The following is a 26,217-nucleotide window of genomic DNA, read 5'->3' as shown; positions in this document are numbered from 1 at the left end:
CATCACCAACTAAAAAAATGAAAACTCTAAAACTTCATATGCCTCTTACAAAATATCCGAAATGGTAAACACCCATACACAAAAATCAGATTCAACTATGTCAACTAAGATAAAAGAAAAATAAATCTGTTTTCCTTTTGATTTTATACAATTAAGTGATTTTATTTGACACTTAAAATCCATTTTGGACCTAGTATGTCCTGGGGTTTTATACACTGACCAAACTGCTCTGCTAAAGATAGTCAAGTTCAATAGCAATTTTCTTTCACATTTATCCATTTTTGTTTAAGAAATATAAGGAGTCTGTATCACTTTTTATTTTATATGACATAATCATTTTTATTATAAATTTATTTAAATCACTTTGGACCCAGCATGTCCTTCGGTTTTACCCACTCATCAAACTGCTCTGCAGTAAGATAGCCAAGTTCAATAGCAGTTGCCTTTAAGGTTGATCCATTTTTGTGTGCAGTCTTAGCAATCTTGGCGGCTTTGTCATACCCTGAAGAAAAATTAAAAGGTGACACAGGAGTTAGTAGTGAAACTTGGGTTTTCTAAAGCAAGAGGTAATCATTATCATTTATTTGATGCTACCAACCTCTTAAGTAAACATTTTTTAATCTTAAAAATATGTAGCAGTGGGTTATCTTGATAGCTGTCATTTCTTAAACAGAATAAAACCTTTCTTTACTTTTCTTAAGTAATACATACCTCACATTCTATAAGATGTGACCCTAAATTGAAATGTTCATTAATCCAGATATTTTCATAAGGGGGAAAATATATACACAGACATCTCTCTCTACACACACACACACACACACACACACACGTGGCACCAAGACATAAAAACATCTGGGTATCTGGGTATTTGGGTAGTATATATGTGCTGTTTCAACAGTATGTTTAACCCAAAATAATTATCTTTCTACAGAGCATTAATAAGCTCAATGTTGCAGCAGTATGAAAAATACAGGACTGCATGACTAGGAACTGTGGTAAAGGTAAAGGGCTCTAAGAGGGAAAAGAGAGGAGTCTTCTCACAATGAGGGAGGAGCAGGCAGGGCTCTGAGGAGAGACACACCCTCAGAGCTTCCAACATTCTTTCTGTTCTGCACTCTTTTCAGACATTACATAGTACAAGTAGGGAAGTTTCAGTACAAACATATACTTGAGCAAGAGATCACAGGTCTACTGTTTACATCAAAGTTATTTGCTTTTAAAATTAATAAAGATAGAAGCAGGGTAATTCTGGTTATCTTGATTTAATGTAATTTTTTAAAAAGGAAAAAAGCAGAAAGAAGAGAAATTAACAAAAATGAAACCAAGGAAGGAGAAAACAAAAACAAAGATTAGAGGGGTATGAACAAAGAGAAGTCTGCAATGATTATCCACTAAGCAAGATGTGCAGCCAAATAAATAAATATGATTTAAAAATGTTATGTGTCATGTGCAATTATTAACCACCTACAAAATGTTATGTGTCATGTGTGATTATCAACCATGTATAAGATGTTACGCATAGTACCAATTAGTCTACCTATAAAACATTATGGACATAGTTAATATAAAATTAACATTGAATGCTAAAAATGTTGAAAGGGGCATTTACTGATCAAACTAACTTCAAAAGAATTCTCATGATAAACCTTTGGGGTTAATATTAGACATTCCATACTTTAACATTAATAATGACATTAAAGTCTACGCATTATGCTAACCCTTTCAGTTTTCATTCAAGTCCCAAAAACATGACTACCGATCACCTGTCACACATAGTGAGCACAATCAGAACCCATGATGTGGAGTTGTAAGGCTCATGCTTTGTCACCAGCCAGGTGTGCTTTTGCCCACTTATCCTTGAACGGCCTTTACCTCACGTTAAACTGACTCTAAGAAAGCTATCAATCATTCTGCTTTAGGAATATCTCTAATGTTAGTAACAAATTCTGGAGTATAAACATGATCAAACATTTCTCCCATGAGCCTTTGGGTTCCTCTGTACATCTCTCCAGCTGAATGCTGAGGTACAATCATTTCAAAAGAATCCAGTATTATTGCCAATTTTCATACTATTCCAAAAACAGACAGCATATTGGCCTCACAGCTACCTGAAGCAGTCATGAGCTCTAACTTTATAAGACTGAAATTATAGCTTGACATGAAGCCAAGAATATAAAATTAGCCTTGAAAGTATAGGATTATTGAAGACTATTTTAAAACAGTAATCACATCACACCAAAAGACTGCATCATAACTTGTTCTAATGTACAAAACCAAAGAGTACTTTAATAACTTCAGCTCAGCAGTAAAGAAATGGTAAGAAAAGGCTTTTAACACATTACAACATAAAGCAATGAGTGCCTCAAAATATATAAGTTAAAATATTGTATTTAACAGGGATCATTATGGTCGATATATAATCCAAGTTAACAAGTTTGAATCTATATAATGAAATATTTATAAATCTGGAAAAGGCTTGCAACACAAAAGCCACAGTTTTAGACAAAATATTTCCCCCCTTTCCCTATAAGAAATACATACATAACTCTTTTTTAAAAATTTAATCCATTTCTGAATTGAATAAAACAACAACAAAAAAGTACAGTAGCATCGAGAGAAGGTAGAAAAATGAGTTCATTCAGTGTTGTTAGTCAGCAAGTCCCAACAAGTGACCTTACTGAGAACATTTAGTAACTGAATTTAATGTCCCATAGTATCTAAATTCTATTAAGATTAAAATAAGCTTTAAGTTCTACTTCTAAACTTGCCACCTTTCAAATAAAATAAAGTATAATCAATCAAGTTTTTGAAAGAAATATTACACCATAAAGATTATAAATAATACATATATAGCATCTTTCAACACAATTCCAAATGTCTTAAGACAATGTTCAAAAGAAATTTGTTGTTCACTAACATTGATCCAGTAGTCTTAGTCTCTTAAAACTTTCTCAGCTTTTAAACTGTGTATTCAAAATGACAGTATTCTTCTTTAAACACATACCTATGTGAGGATTAAGAGCTGTCACCAACATTAGAGACTCATTCATCAGCTTGCTAATCCTTTCTGTGTTGGCCTGGATTCCCACCACGCAGTTTTCTGTGAAGGAAACTGATGCATCTCCCAGCAGTCGGGCTGAGTGTAACACATTTTTAATCTGGGAGAGAGACAGACTTATTAAGCCTAGCTTTTTTCTTTGTCCAATAATGTATTTGCTGGTTCATAAATGAATATAATTCAATTAATATACAGCACTCTTACAACCTGCAAGGAATCATACCCCCCAAAAATATGAAAGAAACTATAAACATTTGAGGACGGAGAAGTGCTCTTTTAAGAGGTGAAAAGGCATAAACACAAATAACTAAAGCATGAGATAGTCTGTGGTATTACAAAATATAGGTATGAAATGTTAAAAAACGCAGAGAAAGAAAAACAAATTCCAGTTGTAGGAGTGGATGAAGGTCTATTTGATGGAGAGAACTGAAATAGCTGCAGATGGAAACAGAAGCTCCCAAGCCAAGAGAGAAACAAAGATGCAGAGGCTCGAAAGCTCAGCCTGTGTGTGAGGCAGTCAGTGAAGCCAGGGCTTCTCCGTTCTTAACAATCAGCAAGATTTTTCACACTTTATAAAACAAATATTTCATGGTCACTTGAAAATAACCTTGCACACAGTATTTTAACAGTATTAAGTCAATTAGTTTGTTTTAGCATTTTTTTGTGACCTTTCCAACATATATTAAAATAAATATATATCCACATCCTAATCTCTCTGGTCTAAAATCCCAGGGTCTAAAAACAGAACTTCCAAACTGGACTCTAGAAGACACAGAACTTTCAAGGTTTAATTTGATACTAATGACTTTATTATATGGCAAATGTTGATTATCTGGACTTACTTTCTATTAAAAACAAAATAGATCTTTTAAAAAAAAGTGCAAGACATTTAATGTTATGCACATATATCTGCCACGCAGCTAGTGTTAACTGTTGAGAATCTGATCTGAAAGCAAAAGCTTTTTTATATGAGATGTGCTTTGGTCTGTCTTCTATTTTCCACTAGAATGCACGCTGCTGCTGCTGCTGCGCACATTACATAAGGGCAAAAAAACCTGTTTTGTTCACTGCTCTATCACTGGCAACCAGGACAGTGCCTGACATAGACTAGTGCTCAATCAATATTTAATGAATACAGTGAATGAATAAATTTAGTATTTGTCATTTGCATGTTCTTATCAAATTAAAATCAGACTTTACACCAGATACAAACTGGAAATAAGCCATTAATATATATTTAGATATAACACTTCACACAAATAAAGGACTCTAAATGATAATAGTTCCATTATCGGAAGTTGGGGAAACTGGATAAAAGATGCCATTTTGCTCCATCTTCACAAAGATGAAGGAAAAAGAACAGACTGAGTGGACATGATGTTTCCAAGGCATGTGGGAGAGAAAAACCGATGAAAGTCTTGAGAGAGAAAGGGATGAGAACTAGAGAGAAATTACTGAATAAACCAAGGACAAAAGTGTTTCAAGGGACGAGCCTAGGTCAGATGGCAGTTAAGAGCCGTGGCATGTCTGTTGGACTCAACAGTGCGACAAGAACAATTCAAATACAAGTGCAAGTATGGAAGCCAAACTGCAGTGCATATGCAACTGAGAGTGGGCATTCCTTTAAAACGGCTAAATGTGGAGAGGAAGAAAGCAGCAGTATGAGAAGAAGACAGGATGGAGGCAGTTTCTTTCTTTCCTGTTTATTAATTGAGGAACTAGAACTTACTTCTAGCAGTTGACATCCCCAGTGGCTAGGAACAAGAAAGAAACCTATACCCCACTTCCAGAATTTTTCTTCCTATTATAAAAAGCAAACCATCAATTACTTAAGCTAAAAGTCACCCAATTAAATATCCAGGATTAATCCTCTAACATTAATATATGCTTGACTTCCAATTGCTACTCATATTATCTTAGTACCTAATGAACTTTAAGAAATCTTTATGAAAGAAAAAAACCAAGACAACTAGCATGGGTCAAAGACATTAAAAATCAAAAACTTACCATCATTGGCTTGAAAACATTCAACTCAAAATGTCCATTGCTTCCTCCAACGGTAACAGCGACGTGATTCCCCATGACTTGGGCTGCAACCATGGTCATTGCTTCACACTGGGTGGGGTTCACCTTTCCTTCAAGAAAACCACCAAAGATACCACATCAAACACACCGATGGCTTCAAGTATGAGTTAAAAGGAAAGAAGGAAAGGCAAAGCAAGACATATAATAAAGGAAGGCCCCAATCGTATCTGCATAGCCTCCCATACCTAACTGGCCAAATGCAAAGCAAAGAATGAAATAAGAGACATGCAATATAATTCTTTTTATTCAACCCATTAAGATCACTTTAACAGCCTGTTCTAGAATACTACCTGCTTTGGATTGCAAAAGAACTATTTACACATTTTCTAATGTGGAAATCAAAATACACAATACTAACTAAAATTGTTTTATCCTATACTGTTGGTGATGCTCCCAGAAGTTCTGATCAAAGGTAGCCCTAAACACATTCTGAAACAAGTGTGCCACACATGTCCCCATCTACTTACAGATCATGTTAAACGAAAGAAGACATGTTTTGTAGATAAGAAGGCCTGGGTTCTAATCAAGTTCTAGCTCTAACATTTACCAGCTATGCAATGATTATTGTTGTTTAGTTACCAAGTCATGTCCAACTAGTTGCGACCCCACAGACTATAGTCCACTAGGCTCATCTATCCATGGTATTTTCCAGGCAAGAATACTGAAGTGGGTTGCCATTTTCTTCTCCAAAGGATCTTTCTGATCCAGGGATCGAACCTGCATCTCCTGCTTGGCAGGTGGATTCTTTACCATTGAGCCACCTGGGAAGCCAGCTGCATGATTACCTGGCATGATACTGCTTCCTGGTTCATTTTCAGGCAAAATCAGTTCTCCCAGTCCCGAGCGAGGACCAGAACCCAGAAAACGAATATCATTTGCGATCTTCATCAGACTGCAAGCAGTAGTATTCATGGCTCCACTGAGTTCAACCAAAGCATCATGAGCAGCCAGAGCTTCAAACTTATTTGGAGCTGTGACAAAAGGCAAGCCTGAAGAAAAAAATCAACAACCTGTATGAGTTAACAGGTAAAATTAAACATTTTTCTAGCATCAGCAAGTTAAACAGAAACTGTCTATATATGAACATAAGCAAAAACAGAATAAAAATTCAGCTTCAGAAAGAAATGCTTAAGACTCAAGCTTTCTCTACATTTCTTCAAGATGTCCTGAGAAGTAGAAGAAATCTAAAGATACTAGCACATTTAAACAAGTACAATAAATGTTGAAAGAAATATAAAATACTAAACGAAAAAGCATTCTGCTGATGCAAACACATGTGTATGATGCCGTGAGTAAAGATGAAAAGTAGGTAAAATTCACTCTGCTCAATTCCAAACTCCTTTCCTAGTGCAATTTTCCCCCCATTTTAGGCATCCTATTCTCTTCTCTGGGCTTCTCAGGTGGCGCTAGTGGTAAAAACACACCTGCCAATGCAGGAGATGTAAGAACAGCAGATCTGATCCCTGGTTCGAGAAGATCCTCTGGAGGAAGGCATGGCAAACCACTCCAGTATTCTTGCCTGGGAAATCCCATGGACAGAGAAGCCTGGTGGGCTAGAGTCCACGGACTTGCAAAAGACACAACTGAAGCGGCTGAGCACACATGCATTCTCTTCTCTAGCGAGGACCTACAAGCTCCGCTGAGAGATTAGGAAGTCAAAATGAACTAGACATTCTCAGTCGCTCCCATGTTCAAATTTTTAAAGATCTACATATTCTAGACCCCATATTACAATTCTCACTGATTGAAGTTTAATTAAAAGTCAAATCTCTGCTGGTAAGCAATAATAAGAAATGTAGAATTATCTGTGCTCTAACTCTGTTAAGATTTGCATGTTAATAAGAGTTCTCTGGAGACAAGAGCTCTAGTAACAGTTACCATTATTGAGACCTTCAAAAATGTCATTAATTCAAAGAAATGTCACAGTATGCCATAGGGAAAAAAGAAATTAAGCCAATCAATCTCTAACATATTTGTCATTCAAATGAATTTCTCACCAATCATTTGATTCTTCCTGCTTTGAAAATGAGTATTCAAAACAGCTTTGGTGGTGATTTAGTTGCTAAGTCATGTGACTCTTGTGACCCTATGGACTGTAACCCACCAGGATCCTCTGTCCATGGGATTTCCCAGGCAAGATTACTGGAGTGGGTTGCCATTTCCTTCTCCAGGAGATCTTCCCAACCCAGGAATCAAACCCAGGTCTCCTACACTGCAGGCAGGTTCTTTACCAACTGAGCCACCATGGAAGCCTAAAACAGCTTTAAATGGAAAATAATTGAATACTACCAGATAGTAAATGAAGTTAGCACTAATAGATTTTAAAAATTACATGCTGTATGAACTTACAGATGGAAAACTTTTTAAAAATACAAGGATTAATATCACAACTTCTAAAACAGACACAAACTAGATGTCTGATGGGGAAGTATTATTTCTAACTTTAAATCTGTAAGAATTCAAAGCAGAAACACCCAGAAAAACACAGACTGGTCTAATGGTAAAGAGTAGTAAGTCATGTTATCACCTACCTGTAAGCGCAGCCACTTTTGCAGCAACCTTTTCTGCAAAGCCAATTCTAGTATTTAAACCAGTACCAACAGCAGTGCCCCCAGCAGCGAGCTCATAAATTCTTGGCATGGCAGCTTTTATTCTTGTTGTTGCATATTTCACTTGTTGAACATAACCGCTAAATTCCTGAAAAAAGAAAGAAATTAAGGTGAGAGTATACAATTTCCTAACGGCATGTTAAGTTTCTCTAACTGCATTAAATAGAAGTTTTTAAAAAACACATCTCAGGTACAAAATTAGAAGCTACTCAAGTGGTAATTATATTAATTTATATGACAAGCAATGTACAAGGGTAAAAGGGCATTTATAAGCCTATCAGGTAGGCAATGCCACTGATAACAACATGCAACCTACTTATAAACTACTCTTTTAATAGAAAACAAAGAAAACCAACACAGGAAATAAACATTAAAAAAAAACTTTATTAAATTATTGGTTTATTTGAAAATGATTTATTTTGTTGGTGTAACTCAAATAACTTGAAGAAAGAAAAAAACTGAATCTCTGCAAGAAAAATGGAAACATAGAAATATCCATCTGTATTACTACAATATTGTAAAGTAATTAGCCTCCAACTAATAAAAATGATTGGGAGAAAAAAAAAGAGAAATATCCTCCATACAACTTCAGTTAAAAAACCTGACGTGGAATTTGAGGGTATTTTAAAGGGTCTCAAGAAACTAAGTGACTTACTGGACAGCCTAAGAAGGTAACAGGGTAGAGTAAGGCTCTGGGTAGCTTCATGATGCATTTTAATTCTGCTATGAATGCCACACTGGTTCCCAAAGTACAACATATTTTAAGTAAAGTAACCACAGAAATCATCATGTTTAGAACACAGCAAGGGCCCTATTAAGAACTTGCAAGGACAGAGGGCATAAACTAGAACTCCACTGAGCAAGCCAGGATATATGGTTACACTCAATCTATCTTTTCTTTCCCCTGTCTAAAAATACTGAAAAACCATGAATACTTTTGATTAGTACTGACATTTCACACATTTTTTTAGAAGATACAACTCCTTTCCATCTGATCTAATATCACTTACATATATACCAGGTGGATTCACTTAAGGAATATATTTTTATTGGAGAAAAAATTACACTCAAGAAACTCAAAAGACAATTTCAATAAAAGCAAGTTTAAATGCCTCTGGTAAGATAAACAGAAAAATGTTACTTTCTGTCACAAAGAATGACAATTTTACATAGGAAGCTGAGTAATGGCCCAAATGGACTTTAGCATATAATGGTTTTCCTACATGTAACACACACAGTAAATAGGAAAAAAAAAAAAAACTAGAAACCAGAGGGATACTCAAAAGTTTCAAAAACAGATACTGTATCTCCTTAGAACTTATGTTTGGTACTAAGAGCCAATGATGTAAAGAGAAATAAGATACAGCTTAAGGAGCAACTTAATTTAGTAAGCTTAATTTAGTCACATCATCTGTACTTCAATTAATCATTTCCAGTTTTCCTCATTCCTACTGTCATAAACTTAAGGTAAATGTTTTTTCCCAGTGTTTGCTATCAGAAGAACAAAACTACAAATGAAATATTTCCAAATAACTAGCAGCCAAACTCTCACACTAACCTGAATTTCTACAAAAATACTGTTACTGATACTTGATATAGAATTTGTGTATGTCCTACTTCAAAGTGGAGAGAGCTTACTGAGACAAAACCTGTTCCTTGTATTTCCTCTGCAATGTGTACTATTAGATATTCTTTAAAGTATCACTGAAAGTGAAAGTGAAGTCACTCAGTAGTCTCCGACTCTGCGATCCCATGGACTGAAGCCTACCAGGCTTCTCCATCCATGGGATTTTCCAGGCAAGAGTACCAGAGTGGGTTGCCATTTCCTTCTCCAAGGGATCTTCCTGACCCAGGGATCAAACCCGGGTCTCCTGCATTGCAGGCAGATACTTTACCCTCTGAGCTATAAAGAAACGTAAAAATGCTTTCTGTATTTTGGAAAAGAGTAATACCTCTTTTACATGTGGCCAAAACATTTAACCACTTTAAAATTAATTTTTAAAGAACTCACTAATTTAGAATGAGAGAGACAAAGGAAGAAATTATGATAATGATACTGATGAAGATGATGACAGCTAACACCAATATGTGCTTACAATGTGTCAGAAATAGTTCTAAGTATTCTACATGAATTAGCTTATTTGAACCTCATAACTATTTTATGAAAGAGATATTATTTTCTTTGTTTTACAGCTAGAAAAACTGACGCAGAGAAAAGCTAAGCTTCCTAAGGTCCAATAGTTTGCATATAGCAAAGCTAAGATTTAAACTCAAGCAGATTGATGTGGAGTCTGGCTCATAACCAGTATGTCCTGTTCTTCTCCTGAGTGGATGCCAATAAAAATCACTGACAGGTTAATGCAGAATCATCTCTGTTGCTGAACTGAACTGTTATAAACTTGGCCATTTAAACCAGTGTGATTTAGAGGGTAATATATAGGCCATTTGCACCAAGCCCACAACAGAACCAAATTTAATCACACTCAATATACCTGCCCAAGAGTAAGTGGAACAGCATCCTGTGTATGAGTACGCCCAATTTTGATGATCTGGTCAAACTCTTTGGATTTTGCTTCGAGAGCATCATGCAGCTTCTGTAGTCCTGGGAGTAGCACTTCATGAACTTCTATTGCAGCAGCAATGTGCATTGCTGTGGGAAAAGTATCATTTGAGCTCTGTCGGAAAGTTTTCAAAAGAAACATAAAATGTTAAATCATAGGCAAAAATATCAAACTTGAATGTCTCAGTTAAAAATCTCGCTAAGTGACTACTCAAAACTTGGCATATTTAGTACTCAATTATACTTATGTGTGCCAAGTCACTTAGGATCAAATAAGAAGCAACCTGATCTCCTTTGTAGAAGGTATTTAGGACTTTATTACACAGACCACCTACAATGAATGTATTACATATTACTGTATCTACCTGCTAATAAATAACAGCAAGACACAAAGAAATACACCTAGCAGATGTAAGGATAGCAGTAACAAAACATCTTACAGTTAAGTAGCACATACAGTCTTTCACAAACATTTCTTCCTTCACTAAACTTGAGGAAAATTCTGTGAGGTAGGTCACCACTTTAAAAATAGAACAGAATCTGTCAAAGAAATTATGTGCCATGCCAAAGTATTTAGAGTTGGCAGAACTGGGACCTGACCAGGTAGTCTAAACGCCATGCTCTTTTGTCAAATGTAAACCTGTACTTTTAAATTACGATGTTATCTTTAACTACACCTCAGTCCTCTACCTGACCATACACACTAGGCTATTCTGAAGTAGACTTCAGACTTCAGTATACATAAAAGATAAACTCATATTTAAATGCAAGTCCTAGGTTTGCAAAATCCTTACCACCATGCATTTATGTGAAAAAAATAAATAAACTTCCTTATACTTTAAATTACACTCAGTACCCAGATCCTGATTTTTAAATATCACTTCCAAATTAGATCCTCCAAAAGGTCTTTGGAAAAATGACTGCTTATGCGGACAGAGAGCCTGATGAACTATGGACAGAGGTTCGTGACATTGTACAGGAGACAGGGATCAAGACCATCCCCATGGAAAAGAAATGCAAAAAGGCAAAATGGTTGTCTGAGGAGGCCTTACAAATAGCTGTGAAATGAAGAGAAGTGAAAACAAAGGAGAAAAGGAAAGATATACCCATTTGAATGCAGAGTTCCAAAGAATAGCCAGGAGAGATGAGAAAGCCTTCATCAGCGATCAATGCAAAGAAATAGAGGAAAACATTGGATTGGGAAAGACTAGAGATCTCTTCAAGAAAATTAGAGATAACAAGGGAACATTTCACGCAAAGGTGGGTTCGATAAAATACAGAAATGGTATGGACCTAACAGAAGCAGAAGATATTAAGAAGAGGTGGCAAGAATACACAGAAGAATTGTACAAAAAAGATCTTCACGACCCAGATAATCACGATGGTGTGATCACTCACCTAGAGCCAGACATCCTGGAATGTGAAGTCAAGTGGGCCTTAGAAAGCATCACTACGAACAAAGCTAGTAGAAGTGATGGAATTCCAGTTGAGCTATTTCAAATCCTGAAAGATGATGCTATGAAAGTGCTGCACTCAATATGCCAGCAAATTTGGAAAACTCAGCAATGGCCACAGGACTGGAAAAGGTCAGTTTTCATTCCAATCCCTAAGAAAGGCAATCCCAAAGAATGCTCAAACTACCACACAATTGCACTCATCTCACACTCTAGTAAGGTAATGCTCAAAATTTTCCAAGCCAGGCTTCAGCAATATGTGAACAGAGAAACTGGAGATGTTCAAGCTGGTTTTAGAAAAGGCAGAGGAACCAAAGATCAAATTGCCAATATCCTCTGGATCATCAAAAAAGCAAGAGAGTTCCAGAAAAACATCTATTTCTGCTTTATGACTACGCCAAAGCCTTTGACTGTGTGGATCACAATAAACTGTGGAAAATTCTGAAAGAGATGGGAATACCAGACCACCTGATCTGCCTCCTGAGAAACCTGTATGCAGGTCAGGAAGCAACAGTTAGAACTGGACATGGAACAACAGACTGGTTCCAAATAGGAAAAGGAGTACATCAAGGCTGTATAATGTCACTCTGCTTATTTAACTTATATGCAGAGCACATCATGAGAAACGCTGGGCTGGAAGAAGCACAGCTGGAATCAAGATTGCCAGGAGAAATATCAATAACCTCAGATATGCAGATGATACCACCCTTATGGCAGAAAGTGAAGAGGAAATAAAAAGCCTCTTGATGAAAGTGAAAGAGAAGAGTGAAAAAGTTGGCTTAAAGCTTAATATTCAAAAAACTAAGATCATGGCATCTGGTCCCATCACCTCATGGCAAATAGATGGGGAGATAGTGGAAACAGTGTCAGACTTTATTTTTTTGGGCTCCAAAATCACTGCAGATGGTGACTGAAGCCATGAAATTAAAAGACGCTCACTCCTTGGAACCGGGAAACATTCCCTTGGAACCGGGAAGCAGAGACATTACTTGGCCAACAAAGGCCCGTCTAGTCAAGGCTATGGTTTTTCCAGTGGTCGTGTATGGATGTGAGAGTTGGACTGTGAAGAAAGCTGAGTGCTGAAAAACTGATGCTTTTGAACTATGGTGTTGGAGAAGACTCTTGAGAGTCCCTTGGACTGCAAGGAGATCCAACCAGTCCATCCTAAAGGAGATAAGTCCTGGGTGTTCATTGGAAGGACTGATGCTGAAGGTGAAACTTCAGTACTTTGGCCACCTGATGCGAAGAGCTGACTCACTGGAAAAGTCCCTGATGCTGGGAGGGATTGGGGGCAGGAGGAGAAGGGGCCGACAGAGGATGAGATGGCTGGATGGCATCACTGACTCGATGGACATGAGTTTGAGTAAACTCCGGAGTTGGTGATAGACAGGGAGGCCTGGTGTGCTGTGATTCATGGGGTCACGAAGAGTCGGACACAACTGAGCGACTGAACTGAAGTGAATTGAACTGAACTGAGGGGGGTTACGTGAAAGTGAAAGTGAAGTCGCTCAGTCGAGTGCGACTCTTTGTGACCCCATGGACTGTAGCCTACCAGGCTCCTCCGTCCATGGGATTCTCCAGGCAAGAATACTGGAGTGGGTTGCCATAAAATACAAGATGATAAGCCTGGAGCATCTTGTAGTGGAAAAAATAAGGGCCTTTAAAAAAAAAGGGATGGTGGCATGTCCAAAGGACACAGGAGCCAACATGCTGTGGCTTTATGGAATGATATGAATAGCAATATAAAGAACAAAAATACTGGATTATAACCTTAAGAAAAAATACTAATGAATTAATGCTTACACACATAAATGATTAAATAAATAAATAAATAAATAAATGTGAGGGGAGAGAGAAGACAAATATTCCCTACAGAAAAATTCCAATTAATAAATGGAAAAAGAAAGGGGGGAAAAGAAAGTTACTACTAAAACATCACAGCAGTAATTGCTATTGGCAAGATCCGCTGATAAATGTTAAAAATTAATAGGCAAAAGTTTAGGGAGAAAGAGGCTGTTTCCATAGCCTCAAAGTTCTCTACTAATTTTGTGGTTACTTTAACATGTGTCCAAAAATTTCTTGACATTCCTCCCTGTAGGAAATAGAGCTTACATGCAGTAGCTAGAGTACAGGCTATTGGAAAATGAAGACACCATCTTAACCAAGTGATTCAAGTTAACATCACCAGTACCAGCTTGTGCTATTATCATGTACCCCTGATGTGATGTAAGAAGAGCCCTTCATTTCTTAACAGTCTTCCCCAAAATCCACAGTCTCAGCCTAATCATGAGAAAACAACAGACAAACCTATACTGAGGGACATTTCATAAAATATCTGACCACTGCTTTCAAAAGTCACAAAGACAAAAGACAAACTCTCAGATTAGAGGAGACTAAGGGGATGTGATGACAATACAATGTGGAGCATGGACTGGATCCTGGTTAAAAGAAGAAGGACATCAATAGAAAACTAATAAAGTCTGCTTAAGACTATTGTACCAATCTCAATTGCTTCGTGTGACAAATGTACCAGGGTTATGTAAAATATTTAATATTAAGGTTAGTTGGGTGAAGGGTACATAGAAACTCTGAAATATCTTTGCAATTCTTATAAATAATTTTATATTCCAAAAGAAAGAGTTTTTAAAATATAAATCAATGAAAATATACACATATACTAAATTCAAGTATCCTAAAAGTGATTTTTTCCCCCTAAAGGTGTTTTTCATGAAATTTAAGACACAGACTGAAGATTCCTAAAATAAATAAGAACATAAAAGAAGTCCTTTCCATTAAAGAATATAAGCAGAATTAATCCTGCCTGTCAAAAGTTAATGCCTGTTTTACAAGGAAAATCTCAGGATTCTTTTCAGTTTATACAAGGAAAAGAAGAAGTCGTATACTGACCTGGCTTTTATTAACATGATCGTTGGGATGTACAGGTTTCTTGCTACCAAGTTCACCTCCCAGAATTTCAATTGATCGATTGCTAATGACTTCATTTACATTCATATTTGTCTGGGTTCCTGATCCAGTCTGCCATACCACGAGTGGAAAATGATCATTTAATTTACCTTCAGCTACCTGCAGAACAAAATGTTAAAAAATGTATTTTAAAAAATAAGAAAAATTCTATATTCATTAAGCTGTTTGAATCAAATGATTGTCAGCATCATTTATAGTACTATTTTAAAGACACTCACTTTTTTCATGTGCTACTACAGTTCCTGGTTGTCCAGCAAATTGAAGCTTCTGCAGTCTAACCACTGCTACTTTAAAAGGTGAAAGATAATCTATTGTGAACGGTATAAAAATTTCACTGATTCCAAATGAAAACTGAATCAAAGATATCTTTCTTCTATTTCTCCAACTGCCCTCTGTTATATTCAGACAGGGCCACTTGCTAATGCTGGTAAATGTGTTAAGTCTCTAGATAAATTTACTGTTGGTACTCAACAGGAATATCCAACACATGTTATAGCCAGAGTCAGCATTATAACCAACAAGTGACTTAACAGTGTGAGTTCACTAGTAGCTACTGCATCCCACAAATGTCCCATAAGTAGCAACCGCCAAGCACAGACATAAGCATGTCTAGATTTGTCTTTGTTTTTGTCATATTTTTGTATTCTGAGTTAGTTTTTTAAGTTCTCTGGGAGAGTGAGTACTTAACTTCATCTTCTGGAATGATTTTAGTTTTAAGCTAAGAAAATCAGTGTCATTAGAAATCTATTACCTTAAAAAACTGGTTCATTTAAAAGTAAAACTTTTTTCCTAACTGAATAAAAATAACAGGTGATTAGTGTAAAAAATTCTGAGAACTAAGAAAAGTATAATAGTTATCATAGTTCTACCCTCAGAAATAAAGATGATTAGAACTTTGGCATCTCCTTCTAGTCTCTACTTCAAGTGATGGGAGTATATATGCAGAAAAACATGTTTTCTATTCACTTTTTCTAAACAAAATTGGGATCATAAAATACATGTATTTTGCAATCTTTCCTCCCCACTTCTTATACGGTAGGCTTTGTTCCATGACATTCTTTAAAAAACTCAATTTCTATGGCTTCACAATCTAACTTGTTTAAACAGCTGCTATAATAAATAGTACTGCAATGAACATTATATCTAGAGCTTTTAAACTGTTATCTCTGCTTATCTTTAATTGCACACGAAATTATGTTATTGGTGGAAGAGTGAAATTACAAGAAATCAAATACATAAGCTCAGAGAGTGCCTCTTTAAAAACTTATCTTTAAACTATACAAATTACAAGGAAAAGTAAAGAGAATTAGAAATGAAAGGTATCAAATCATCCAGAAAATTTGCCACAATATATATTTGAAGCATCATATTAATATCCTCACCAAACAATAACATTGTCACCCTGTGCTAAAACACAGTAACTCAAGAATTCAGCACCCCTTTCCTCAGGCCAGAGCTTATCATTATCCAGGAGATAATAGGGATCTAATGCCAATAAGTAAACACTCTTATCACCTCTTACCTCATCTGCTGCCTTCATTATTGCATTAGCAATCTTTGGATCAAGACCATAATCCTGGTTTACTTCAGCAGCTGCTCGCTTCAAGATGCCAAATGCTTTAATAACTGGGATCTAAAATTTTTAATCAGAAAAATATCTCAATTTGCAATTTAAGTATGAAAATTTAAGATTACTATCTTACGCAGATACAAACATTGTACAGAAAACAATAACCTACATAATATTATGAGACTAAAATGTGTAGGATATAGAGAAAGATTAAACATAGGCATATAAAAACCAAGAACCATCATTTATCTATTTGTATAGGCAACCAAACAAAAGCAAATACAATGACTTTTCACAGATATGTATGTATGCCTTGCACACACATACACACATATTCACACAGATGTACAATATACCATTTGTCCTATTTTTTATAAGATATTACAACACACGTGATTTTACGTCACATATTTAAAAACAAACGATACTCAACCATTTCACCAGCCTACACCATTACTTCCTGGAGAAAGAAATGGCAACCCACTGCAGTACTCCTGCCTGGAGAATCCCACGGACAGAGGAGCCTGGTTGGCTACAGTCCACAGGGTCACAAAGAGTCAGACACAGCTGAGTAGCTTTCGCTCATACCATTATCTGGGCTTCCCTGGTGCTCGGTAGTAAAGAACCCACCTGCCAATACAGGGGCTTCAACCCTTGTTTTGGGAAAGCCCCTGGAGAAGGAAATGGCTGCCCACGCCAGTGTTCTTACCTGAGAAATCCCATGGACAGAGGAGCCTGGTGGGCTACAGTCCATGGGGTCTCAAAAGAGTTGGGCACCACTTAGCGACTGAACAACATTATTTCCCCTCACTGGATTATTACGTATCACGCTACGTAATAAATTTTTCCTTCTCTTTAGAAAAGAATAAAATAACATGTAAAATAAAGGTAGTAAAATGGTGCTGTGAAGACTGGAGAGCCACACGCAAAAGAATGAGAATGGACCACCATCTCACTCTACACACAGATGTGAACTCAAAAGGGATTAAAGGCTTGAATGTCAGACATGAAACCAGAAAACTCTTGAAGACAGAGGCGGCAAGCTTCTTGATATCAGTCTCAGCAGTGATTTTCTGGAGGAGTCCAAAAGAAAAAGCAACAAAAGCAAAAATAAACAAACTGGACTATGTCAAACTAAAAAGCCTCTTCACAGTGAACCGTCAAGAGAATGAAAACGCGGTGGCTGGAGGGTGTGAGGGGTGGGGGGCCACACGTAGGGCCTGGGCGTTGGTGAGGGACCAGGAACCAGAAAGCCACGGTGCACCATCCCCCTCTTCCCCCATGGCTGGTAGCACTAATCTGTTTCAGAGTATTTCCTGCTAAATCCAGGAAATTAAAATTAAAACATTACAGGTGTTTTACCCAAATGAAATGGAGATATATGGTACATAGGATTACACATGAAAACAAACGAGAATTTCATTTTCTACAGGAACACTGCAGTGGGTCAAACCAATGCTAAAGTCACAACCAAATGCCAATCAACTCTGGCTGCCAAAATGGAGTGACTGACCCCACGGTGTTTGTGGACGCATAAAAATAAAACAAAGTCACAGTACAGAGTTTCACTGTGCACCACTAAAACAAAATGGTAAATCTATGACTGGAGATGAAAGGGTCTCAATATTCTTTACTCAGATTAGCAGTCCATGAATTTTTTTTGGTTTTGTTTTCCATACAAAGAGTCTGCTTTATATTTTACATAGTTCAGAAAATTATTCCAGATGAAGCCAAATACGTAAAAATTGATAACCCATGTATCCATCTTTCACAGACACCTGTCCAGATCCAAACAACTGCTCTGTTTTTAGTACGGCGGCGGCAGCAGCAATCACGCCACCCCAGAACCACACATCTTGCTAGTTGAAGCAGGAAAATCAAAACATCAGCCATGCTTACTCCAATTAATATTGGTTAAGACTGATCTTTTTAACCCCAGGAGTTGAACTATATGAGAATATTTAGGATCAGCTGCTACCCTCTCTCTCCCAAACATGTAGTCTGGCCCTCACCATTAGACTGGCTGTGGATTGACAATTACAGAGATATTTTTCTAAGAAGATTCCACTGCCTCTTGGAAAGGTGTATGAACCTGTCAAGATTCAGTCTTAAAGTCTTAGTAATGAGCTAAAATATGGAAGTTAAAATTATTGTTTAGATAAAAAGTATATTTAAAAGATAAAGGTAGCAGTATCTCACCAGATGAGGCCTGGGGACTTCTAGGCTTACTAGCCTATCCTGCATTCTTGTGCTGACTATTTTTCATACTCTAGTTGGGCTCCGGTAGGATATGTAATATATTTCATCAATTCTTTTCACACTTTAACATCTCTGAAATCAAGATGTATCTTAAAATCAATGACATGACACAACTTTAACTGGCAGACTTTTTCTTTCTTAGTAGTACATATCAGGTCTAACTGAAGATTAGTTCTAATGTAAGGGTTTAATGAAATATGGTTTTCATATATATTTGTAAGAAATATTTGTTTTCATACAAATAAAGTTTTCTCATCATTAAATCATTCATGTAACACTGAACAAATACTTATATATTATGTTATATGGCAGACATCATGACAAATAGATTTTTATGAATTAGTATACACTTTTTTACAAACTGAAGCCAAGATAGATAGAAAGTATAATATTAAAGAAAAACTGGATGGGAGGGGAGTTTGGGGGAGAATGGATACACATATGAGTATGGCTAAGACCCTTTGCTCTTCACCTGAAACTATCACAGCATTCTTTATTAATCATATTAATGTATTAATCTTTATTAATCTTTAATTAATCATATAAATATATTGCAGCTATACCACAATACAAAATAAAGTTTTGTAAAAAAGTTTTCTTTTAAATCAGTTTCTTGAAAGCTTTACATCAAAAAGAATCAAAATTTAAAATGTTTACAAACTACAACATTCTAGTAAAAATATGAAAAAATCCAAGCAAGAATGAAAGACAAACCACTTAGTTCTATCAAATAAAAAATCCAAAAGACTCAAAGTCATAGCTCAAAACACTAGCATACTAAACCTGAAAAAGTTTAATGAGAGAGAAATACTTTATTACTCACAAAGCTAGTTCTCAAAATGATTTTACATTTTAATTCTGTAAAATATTTACAAGGTAGGGTGACTCATAATATTGAATAATGCCTAGTTCATCTAAAATAAGTCAACATTTCCACAAAAGCCACTTACTGGCATGCGTTCTGTCATGCCTCCAATCTTAAAGTTCATTGTAGATCTCACAGTCTGGGCACCATAATACTTATCATTTGGGACCTTGAGTTCACCAAAGGTATCATATTCTATCCGAAAAGAATTTTGGCTTGCCTAAAAATAAAGATAAGACACTGTTACAGCTTGAAGAGAAAACAAGTTATGAGGAGAAATAACATCATACACAGGAAATACACAGGAAATTATTGGAAATAATTGGAAATTATTTAATATTAGAAATACAAATTTAATTTATAATTCCAAAATAATTGGAAATATATGTTTCCAATATACAGGAAACATCATATCTGGGAAAAGAAATCCTTAAGTACCACAAAGACAAAAAAATTCCACTTTGATTCTCATTGTTCTCCCCCACTTTCAGTTTTTTTCTTGAAAATTTTAGTCACACAAATTAATACAGATGTTAACGATGGATTCTAGGATTCATATACTATGCACATGATAAATACATAGAAAGCTTCTGAAGTCAAAAGAGCAATCTTTTCCAATTTAGGAATATGCCTATTATTGGCCAAGCTTTGATCTACTATTTTACTAGGAACTCTGGAAAATAACCTAAGAACAATACTTTAATATTATCATATTTAACCAAAGCTCAACCATTGTCTACAAATATTATGCATGAGAGAGAGCTTAGTGCAACACGAAATATTCCAGGCTTTGCAGTGAGATGGCCCACCACCTGGTAGCTGTGTCATCTTCAGCAAGGCAGCTTTTCTCATCTATAATTACAGTAAATGGTGTAATTTACAGAGACAGGGCCAGATCAGTTCCTAACCTTTTTCAGGGTATTGGAACCTTTGGAAAACATGAGGAAAGCTATGATCATCTCTCTAGAAAAATTAACATAAATATATGTAAAACCCTACATACGATTTTAAGGAGTTTATACCTTGAAGTCAACTCATTCCCCAGGAAACAAACCCATGACCCAAAATCCCTTTTATGGAGAACCTAAGGTTCTACCAAGTACATCAACTTATACTAATTAAAAAATAAAAAATAGACATTTGGAATCTACATATATTTATTTTAAAGAGAGTTCAAAGAGATACTCAGAATTTTAATTAATGTTCACCTTGCATTAATTATAAAATAAACATGATTAGATGATTCATAAGATTTAAAAACACCTAGCAAAGTAATTTTATTTTAGTAAATAGTCCTCTGAATAGGAAAAAATTAATTTTGTAGTTATCCCTTGGGACTAGAAAGATGGAACAACAACAACAAAAAACTTTATATGTTATAAAACTTTTTAAATTGTATGAAAAGAAAAATATCCTTGTATCTAGTTAGAAATATAGGAGTATAATCAACGAGGTACATTTTTTTCTTCTGCCTAAAAGTCTGCAGAGGAGAGCAGTGGTTAAGGTGGCAGAGTAGGAAGACTCTGAGCTCATTTCCTCTCATGGGCACACCAAAATTATGATTATTTACAGAGCAATAATTGATGAGTAAAGCTGAAAAATTAGCAGAAAATAGCTTCTACAACTGTAAATATATAGGTACCATGGCAAAACAGGTAGGAGGGGTTAAGACATAGTAAAGTCAAGACCTATACTCCCCTGGGGGGTGGTGACCCACAAACTGGAGGATAATTACAATTGCAGAGATTCTCCCCCAGGAGAAAGAGGTCCAGGTGCAGTGTCAGGGTCCCTAGCTTGGAGGTCTTGCACTGAGAAGAGCCCCTTGAAACTTTGGCTTTGGAGGCCACAGGCCTCACTTTTGGCCAGAGGTCTGTGGGAAATAGAAATTCCACTCTTAAAGGGTGCACACAAAATTGCACACTCTGGGACCCAGGGCCGAAGCAGTAATTTGAAAAGAGCCTGGCTCTTTACAATGACCTACAGAAGAAAAAACCTTTATATTATACATAAACACACATGTATATACACACAAGCCTGAAAAAAAAGTTTTGCGAAACAATCTATCCTGCTCTCATATTTTCTATTCTATGTTATTCAGTCAAAAAAACCAATGCTGTTAACTGTCCACTACATTGATTTCTCCACCCACTAATGAGTCCACCTGAAGTTTGAAAAACCTTCTTACATTATCTCTTCCCAGTGGCTTAGGCAAGAAGGGGAGGACTGCTCAACTAAATTAATGAAAAAAATTATCAGTGCTTTTGATGAAAAAGTGAAGTCATGATGGCATCTATTAAATATAAATAAGTTTTTTTAATTCTTATAATCCATTATTATAAAAAATTGTGTTTTTTTAAAAATCATGTCTTTATATCCCATAATTCAGAGAGCAGAATTTCTGGGAGAAGTTTAAAGAGTCTAACCAGCTAGGCATAGGGCAGGCACAAACTGCAATTTCCCAGTGTCCTGGGAGATGCATCTTTATTCACAATTGCTTCCCCTCCTGGAGAAGCATGAAAGGATAACATGGCCAGTGTGCACTGCAGTGTGATTGCTATTTGGCCCTAGAAATAACAAGTACTATTACCATCCACTAACCTCAGTAACCTGGAATTGATGAGCATGCTATCTAAATCAGAGTCTCAGTTCAGTTCAGTTGCTCAGTCATGTCTGACTCTTTGTGACCCCATGGAAGGCAGCACGCCAGGCTTCCCTGTCCATCACCAGCTCCTGGAGCTTGCTCAAACTCATGTCCATCAAGTCAGTGATGCCATCCAACAATCTCATCCTCTGTCATCTCCTTCTCCTCCCGCCTTCAATCTTTCCCAGCATTAGGGTCTTTTCCAATGAGTCAGGAGGCCAAAGTATTGGAGTTTCAGCTTGAGCATCAGTCCTTCCAATGAATATTCTGGACTGATTGCCTTTAGGATTGACTGGTTGGATCTCCTTGCAGTCCAAGGGACCCTCAATTTCTCCAACACCACAGTTCGAAAGCATCAATTCTTCAGCACTCAGCTTTATGGTCCAACTCTCACATCCATATATGACTACTGGAAAAACCATAGCTTTGACTAGACAGGTCTTTGTCAGGAAAGTAATGTCTCTGTTTCTTAATATGCTGTCTAGGTTTGTCATAGCTTTTCTCCCAATGAGCAAGCATCTTTTAATTTCATGGCTGCAGTCATAACCTGCAGTGATTTTGGAGCCCCAAAAAATAAAGACTGTCACAGTTTCCATCGTTTCCCCACCTATTTGCCATGATGTGATGGGACCGGATACCATGATCTTTGTTTTTGAATGTTGAGTTTTAAGCCAGCTTTTTCACTCTCCTTTTTCACCTCATCAACAGACTCTTTAGTTCTTCTTTGCTTTCTGGCATAAGGGTGGTGTCTTCTGCATATCTGAAGTTATTGATATTTCTCCCTGCAACCTTAATTCCAGCTTGTGCTTCATACAGCCAAGCATTTCTCATGATGTACTGTGCAGAGCAGTTAAATAAGCAGGGTGACAATAAACAGCCCTGATGTACTCCTTTCCCAATTTGGAACTAGTCCATTGTTCCACGTCTGGTTCTAACTGTTGCTTCTTGACCTGTACACAGGTTTCTTAGGAAGAAGGTAAGGTGGTCTGGTATTCCCATCTCTTTAAGAATTTGCCACAATTGTTGTGATCTGCATAGTCAATAAAGCAGAAATAGATGTTTTTCTGGAACTCTCTTGCTTTTTCTGTGATCCAACAGATGTTGGCAGTTTCATCTCTGGTTCCTCTGCCTTTTCTAAATCCAGCTTGAACATCTGGAAGTTCCCAGTTCACATACTGCTGAAGCATGGCTTGGAGAATTATCAGAGTCTAAAGAGTCTGCTGCTGCTCCTGGTTAAGTTGCTTCAGTCGTGTCCGACTCTGTGCGACCCCATTGCCGGCAGCCCACCAGGCTCCCCCGTCCCTGGGATTCTCCAAGCAAGAACACTGGAGTGGGTGCCATTTCCTTCTCCAAGGCATGAAAGTGAAAAGTGAAAGTGAAGTCGCTCAGTTGTGTCCAACTCTTAGGGACCCCATGGACTGCAGCCTACCAGGCTCCTCCGTCCACGGGATTTCCAGGCAAGAGTACTGGAGTGGGGTGCCATTGCCTTCTCCTCTGAGAGTCTAAAGGCTAGTAAAGAGGTACAGGCCTTAGGCCTATAATATATCCCCATGCATGTGTAAGCTAACTGTTAACTAAACCATGATATCTCTTAAAGAAAATGTAAAATGCCTTTCACATTCTCAGCCTTAGGTGGTTTCAAAGAATATTTCAGAATTCAAGAAAATCCAAACCATTTCTTAAGCAGAAAGACTATCTCAAGAGGTTAAAAATCCCAAATGTGACTTCACTGTGTTTGGGTTTCCAGTTTCTCCAAAAACTTTTTAAAGTCTTTCAGTTCCCAAAGTACAGGGTGACCACCAAGTCTTAAAATATTGACAAATATGTAATAAATGGTTTATTGATACTGTACTGCAATATAGAATAAGATATTATCCATGTTTTCAGGCTTTATGGCCATCTTGAAGATAAAGTAACTTTAAAAAATGTAGAACTTCTTTGTCTACCATGCTACCAAGGCAGTATCATATAGCAGGTCTCCAGTGTGTATTTGCTATTTTTCTCCTCAGTATCACATTTTAATTAACTGTGCATGACTTCTTTGCTTATTTATTAATAACTGCTTTATCTACTTAACATGCCTTAGTAGTCCCTAAGGTCTTCCCAGGTGGCGCAGTGGTAAAGAATCTGCCTGCCAATGCAGGAGAAATGAGTTTGACTCCTGGGTTGGGAAGATCCCTCGAAAAGGGGATGGCAATCCCCACAGACACAGGAGCCTGGCAGGCTGCCGTCCATGGGGCTGCAAAGAGCTGGACACGACTGAGCGGGGATGCACGCAAGCAAGTAGTCTAAACTCTGTGCCCACAGTGACTGTTTCACACACAGGGAGTATTCAACATAATCTTCCTATCTGATGAATTTGTATTCTTACCTGAGATGAAAGGTAATTTAGGACATTTAGGGTTATTTGAAGTTCTTTTTGTAAAAAGTTTATTGAAGTATAACTGATTTATAGTATTGTGTTAAAAATCTTCTGTACAGCAAACTGACTCAGTTAGACATATATATTTTTTCATATTCTTTTACATTATGGTTTGTCACTGGGTATTGAATACAGTTTATTTCTTAACACTAGCAACAAGAAAAACTTAGATCAACTTGGAGAATTTGGAGGTGAGAAGATTAGAGGGCAAAAGATGTACATAGAATTATGGGGGAAAAAGTATCTACCCTCACCTGATGTTAGCTAACACTACAACACTAAAAGCAAGATAGTGCTTTTTTTCTTTTTGACATTGACAGCAGGATAGATTCAGTTCTTCAGCCTTTCATTCCTTTTTTACAAAACACTAAATAAGTGAAAAATAACTTTTTAAAACGCTTTAAAGTACACTAAAATTATTCGAGCAGGGAGTTGCAGAAATATAAAGCATCCTTGATTTCTAGTTTCAGGTATAGTGATGTCATCAAATTATCTTAAAATATATAGTCCAGAAAATGTCTTGGGCCTTTGAAATCCCCTAGATGGAACCATTCATTTAATAAAGCACTCACCATGTCCCAAATTCAAAGTATTTCCACAGGGACAACATTGCTGAGTATCTGTAATTATTTTCATGTATTATGTATTACATAATATACACAATACTGTATTACAGTATTACCTGACCAAAATCCCAACTCTGAGTAACAGAATAGGGTCTGAAGTCACATCTCTCTGAATAAAAGCTCAAATCACAAATCAGAGTGAATAGTAAGCCTTCCTAAACTAGCATTTATCTCTCAAGCTTTTCCTGATAATACACAGGGGAGCATACCTATTCAATGTTTACTAAAGCCCAAATTTCCGGAGGTTACTTTCTAAAGTGAAAAGGGGCTCGTGTAAGTTGGGGTATCCAACCTGAAATTGAACGTTTAGTTCCTTGGGGGGCGTGCCTCAATTAAAAGTGCTGATTCAGCAATAGTTAGGTTCCCATGCAATTTCCTCCAACTTACTTTACGACATTCTACCCGTTTCATATTTCCGGGTTTTACAAAAGTTACGTGGGGAAAAACAGTCTCACAAACTAAATGGCCTATTTCATCAGAAGTAAAACCTCTTAGGTTCAGGAGACCCTTCCAACTCCGCCTGGAAACCGACTAGCAGCACAGCTGTGACCCCAGAAGCTAGCTCCGAGGGGCTGGATTCTACCGGGCCCACCAAGGGCAGGGGCGGAGCTGCCCGTTCCCGACACTGTCCCACCGCGTGGCCGCCCCCTCCTCACACCGTCCACCTCAGCATCCTCGCAAGGGCAGTGGCCGCAGAAGTGAGCGTGGCAGGAGCAGGGTCCGGGAGGCCCGGCGTGGCTCTAGCCCACAGCTGCAGCCCCGAGCGCTCCTCCAGCCAAGGAAGCGCCCCGGGCCGCAGGGAAGCTCCAACACACGGCCAGTATCAAGACCCTAGGGCCGGCGGGCGGGAGGCCTGAAGGTCACCGCGGGGCGGCCGGGACGTCGGGCAGCACGAGCTCACCATTCGAGCGGCGTTCGGAGGCCGGAGCAGGAGGACTGCTGGGCCACCTAGGCCAAGGCCAGGGCTGGGGGCGGAACCTGGATTCCGCGAGAGTAAACGCGAACGCGCGAGGAGCCGGAGCGCGCGATCCATAGCGCGGCGGCCTGGGTAGAGCTTCCGGGCGTTATGGCCACGCCTCC

At 37.5% G+C, this 26,217-nt stretch overlaps 1 protein-coding gene across 1 annotated transcript; it reads right to left on the bottom strand.

The window, feature by feature from the left end:
- Positions 1-312: 312 nt before the first annotated feature.
- FH (fumarate hydratase) lies at positions 313-26,217 on the bottom strand. The gene is made up of 10 exons (XM_065935648.1): positions 26,039-26,217; positions 19,534-19,668; positions 16,277-16,387; positions 14,677-14,853; positions 10,248-10,430; positions 7,678-7,843; positions 5,932-6,135; positions 5,069-5,196; positions 3,008-3,161; positions 313-502 (listed from the first exon to the last, which is right to left on the bottom strand). The coding sequence occupies exons 1-10, from the start codon at positions 26,168-26,170 to the stop codon at positions 360-362; spliced, it is 1,533 nt and encodes a 510-aa protein (XP_065791720.1). The 5' UTR covers positions 26,171-26,217; the 3' UTR covers positions 313-359.

This window comes from Muntiacus reevesi, chromosome 5 (genome assembly GCF_963930625.1).
Source record: "Muntiacus reevesi chromosome 5, mMunRee1.1, whole genome shotgun sequence".
Lineage (NCBI taxonomy): Eukaryota > Metazoa > Chordata > Mammalia > Artiodactyla > Cervidae > Muntiacus > Muntiacus reevesi.
This window is presented reverse-complemented; position numbering and strand designations above follow the sequence as displayed.

Coding starts and splice junctions, on each gene's coding strand:
- FH (XM_065935648.1), bottom strand. CDS start 26,170: ATGGATCGCGCGCTCCGGCTCCTCGCGCGTTCGCGTTTACTCTCGCGG. Junction 10,431..14,676: donor ATCATGTTAATAAAAGCCAG/GTCAGTATACGA, acceptor ACTTTCCGACAG/AGCTCAAATGATACTTTTCC. Junction 7,844..10,247: donor TTCCACTTACTCTTGGGCAG/GTATATTGAGTG, acceptor TTCTTTTTTCAG/GAATTTAGCGGTTATGTTCA.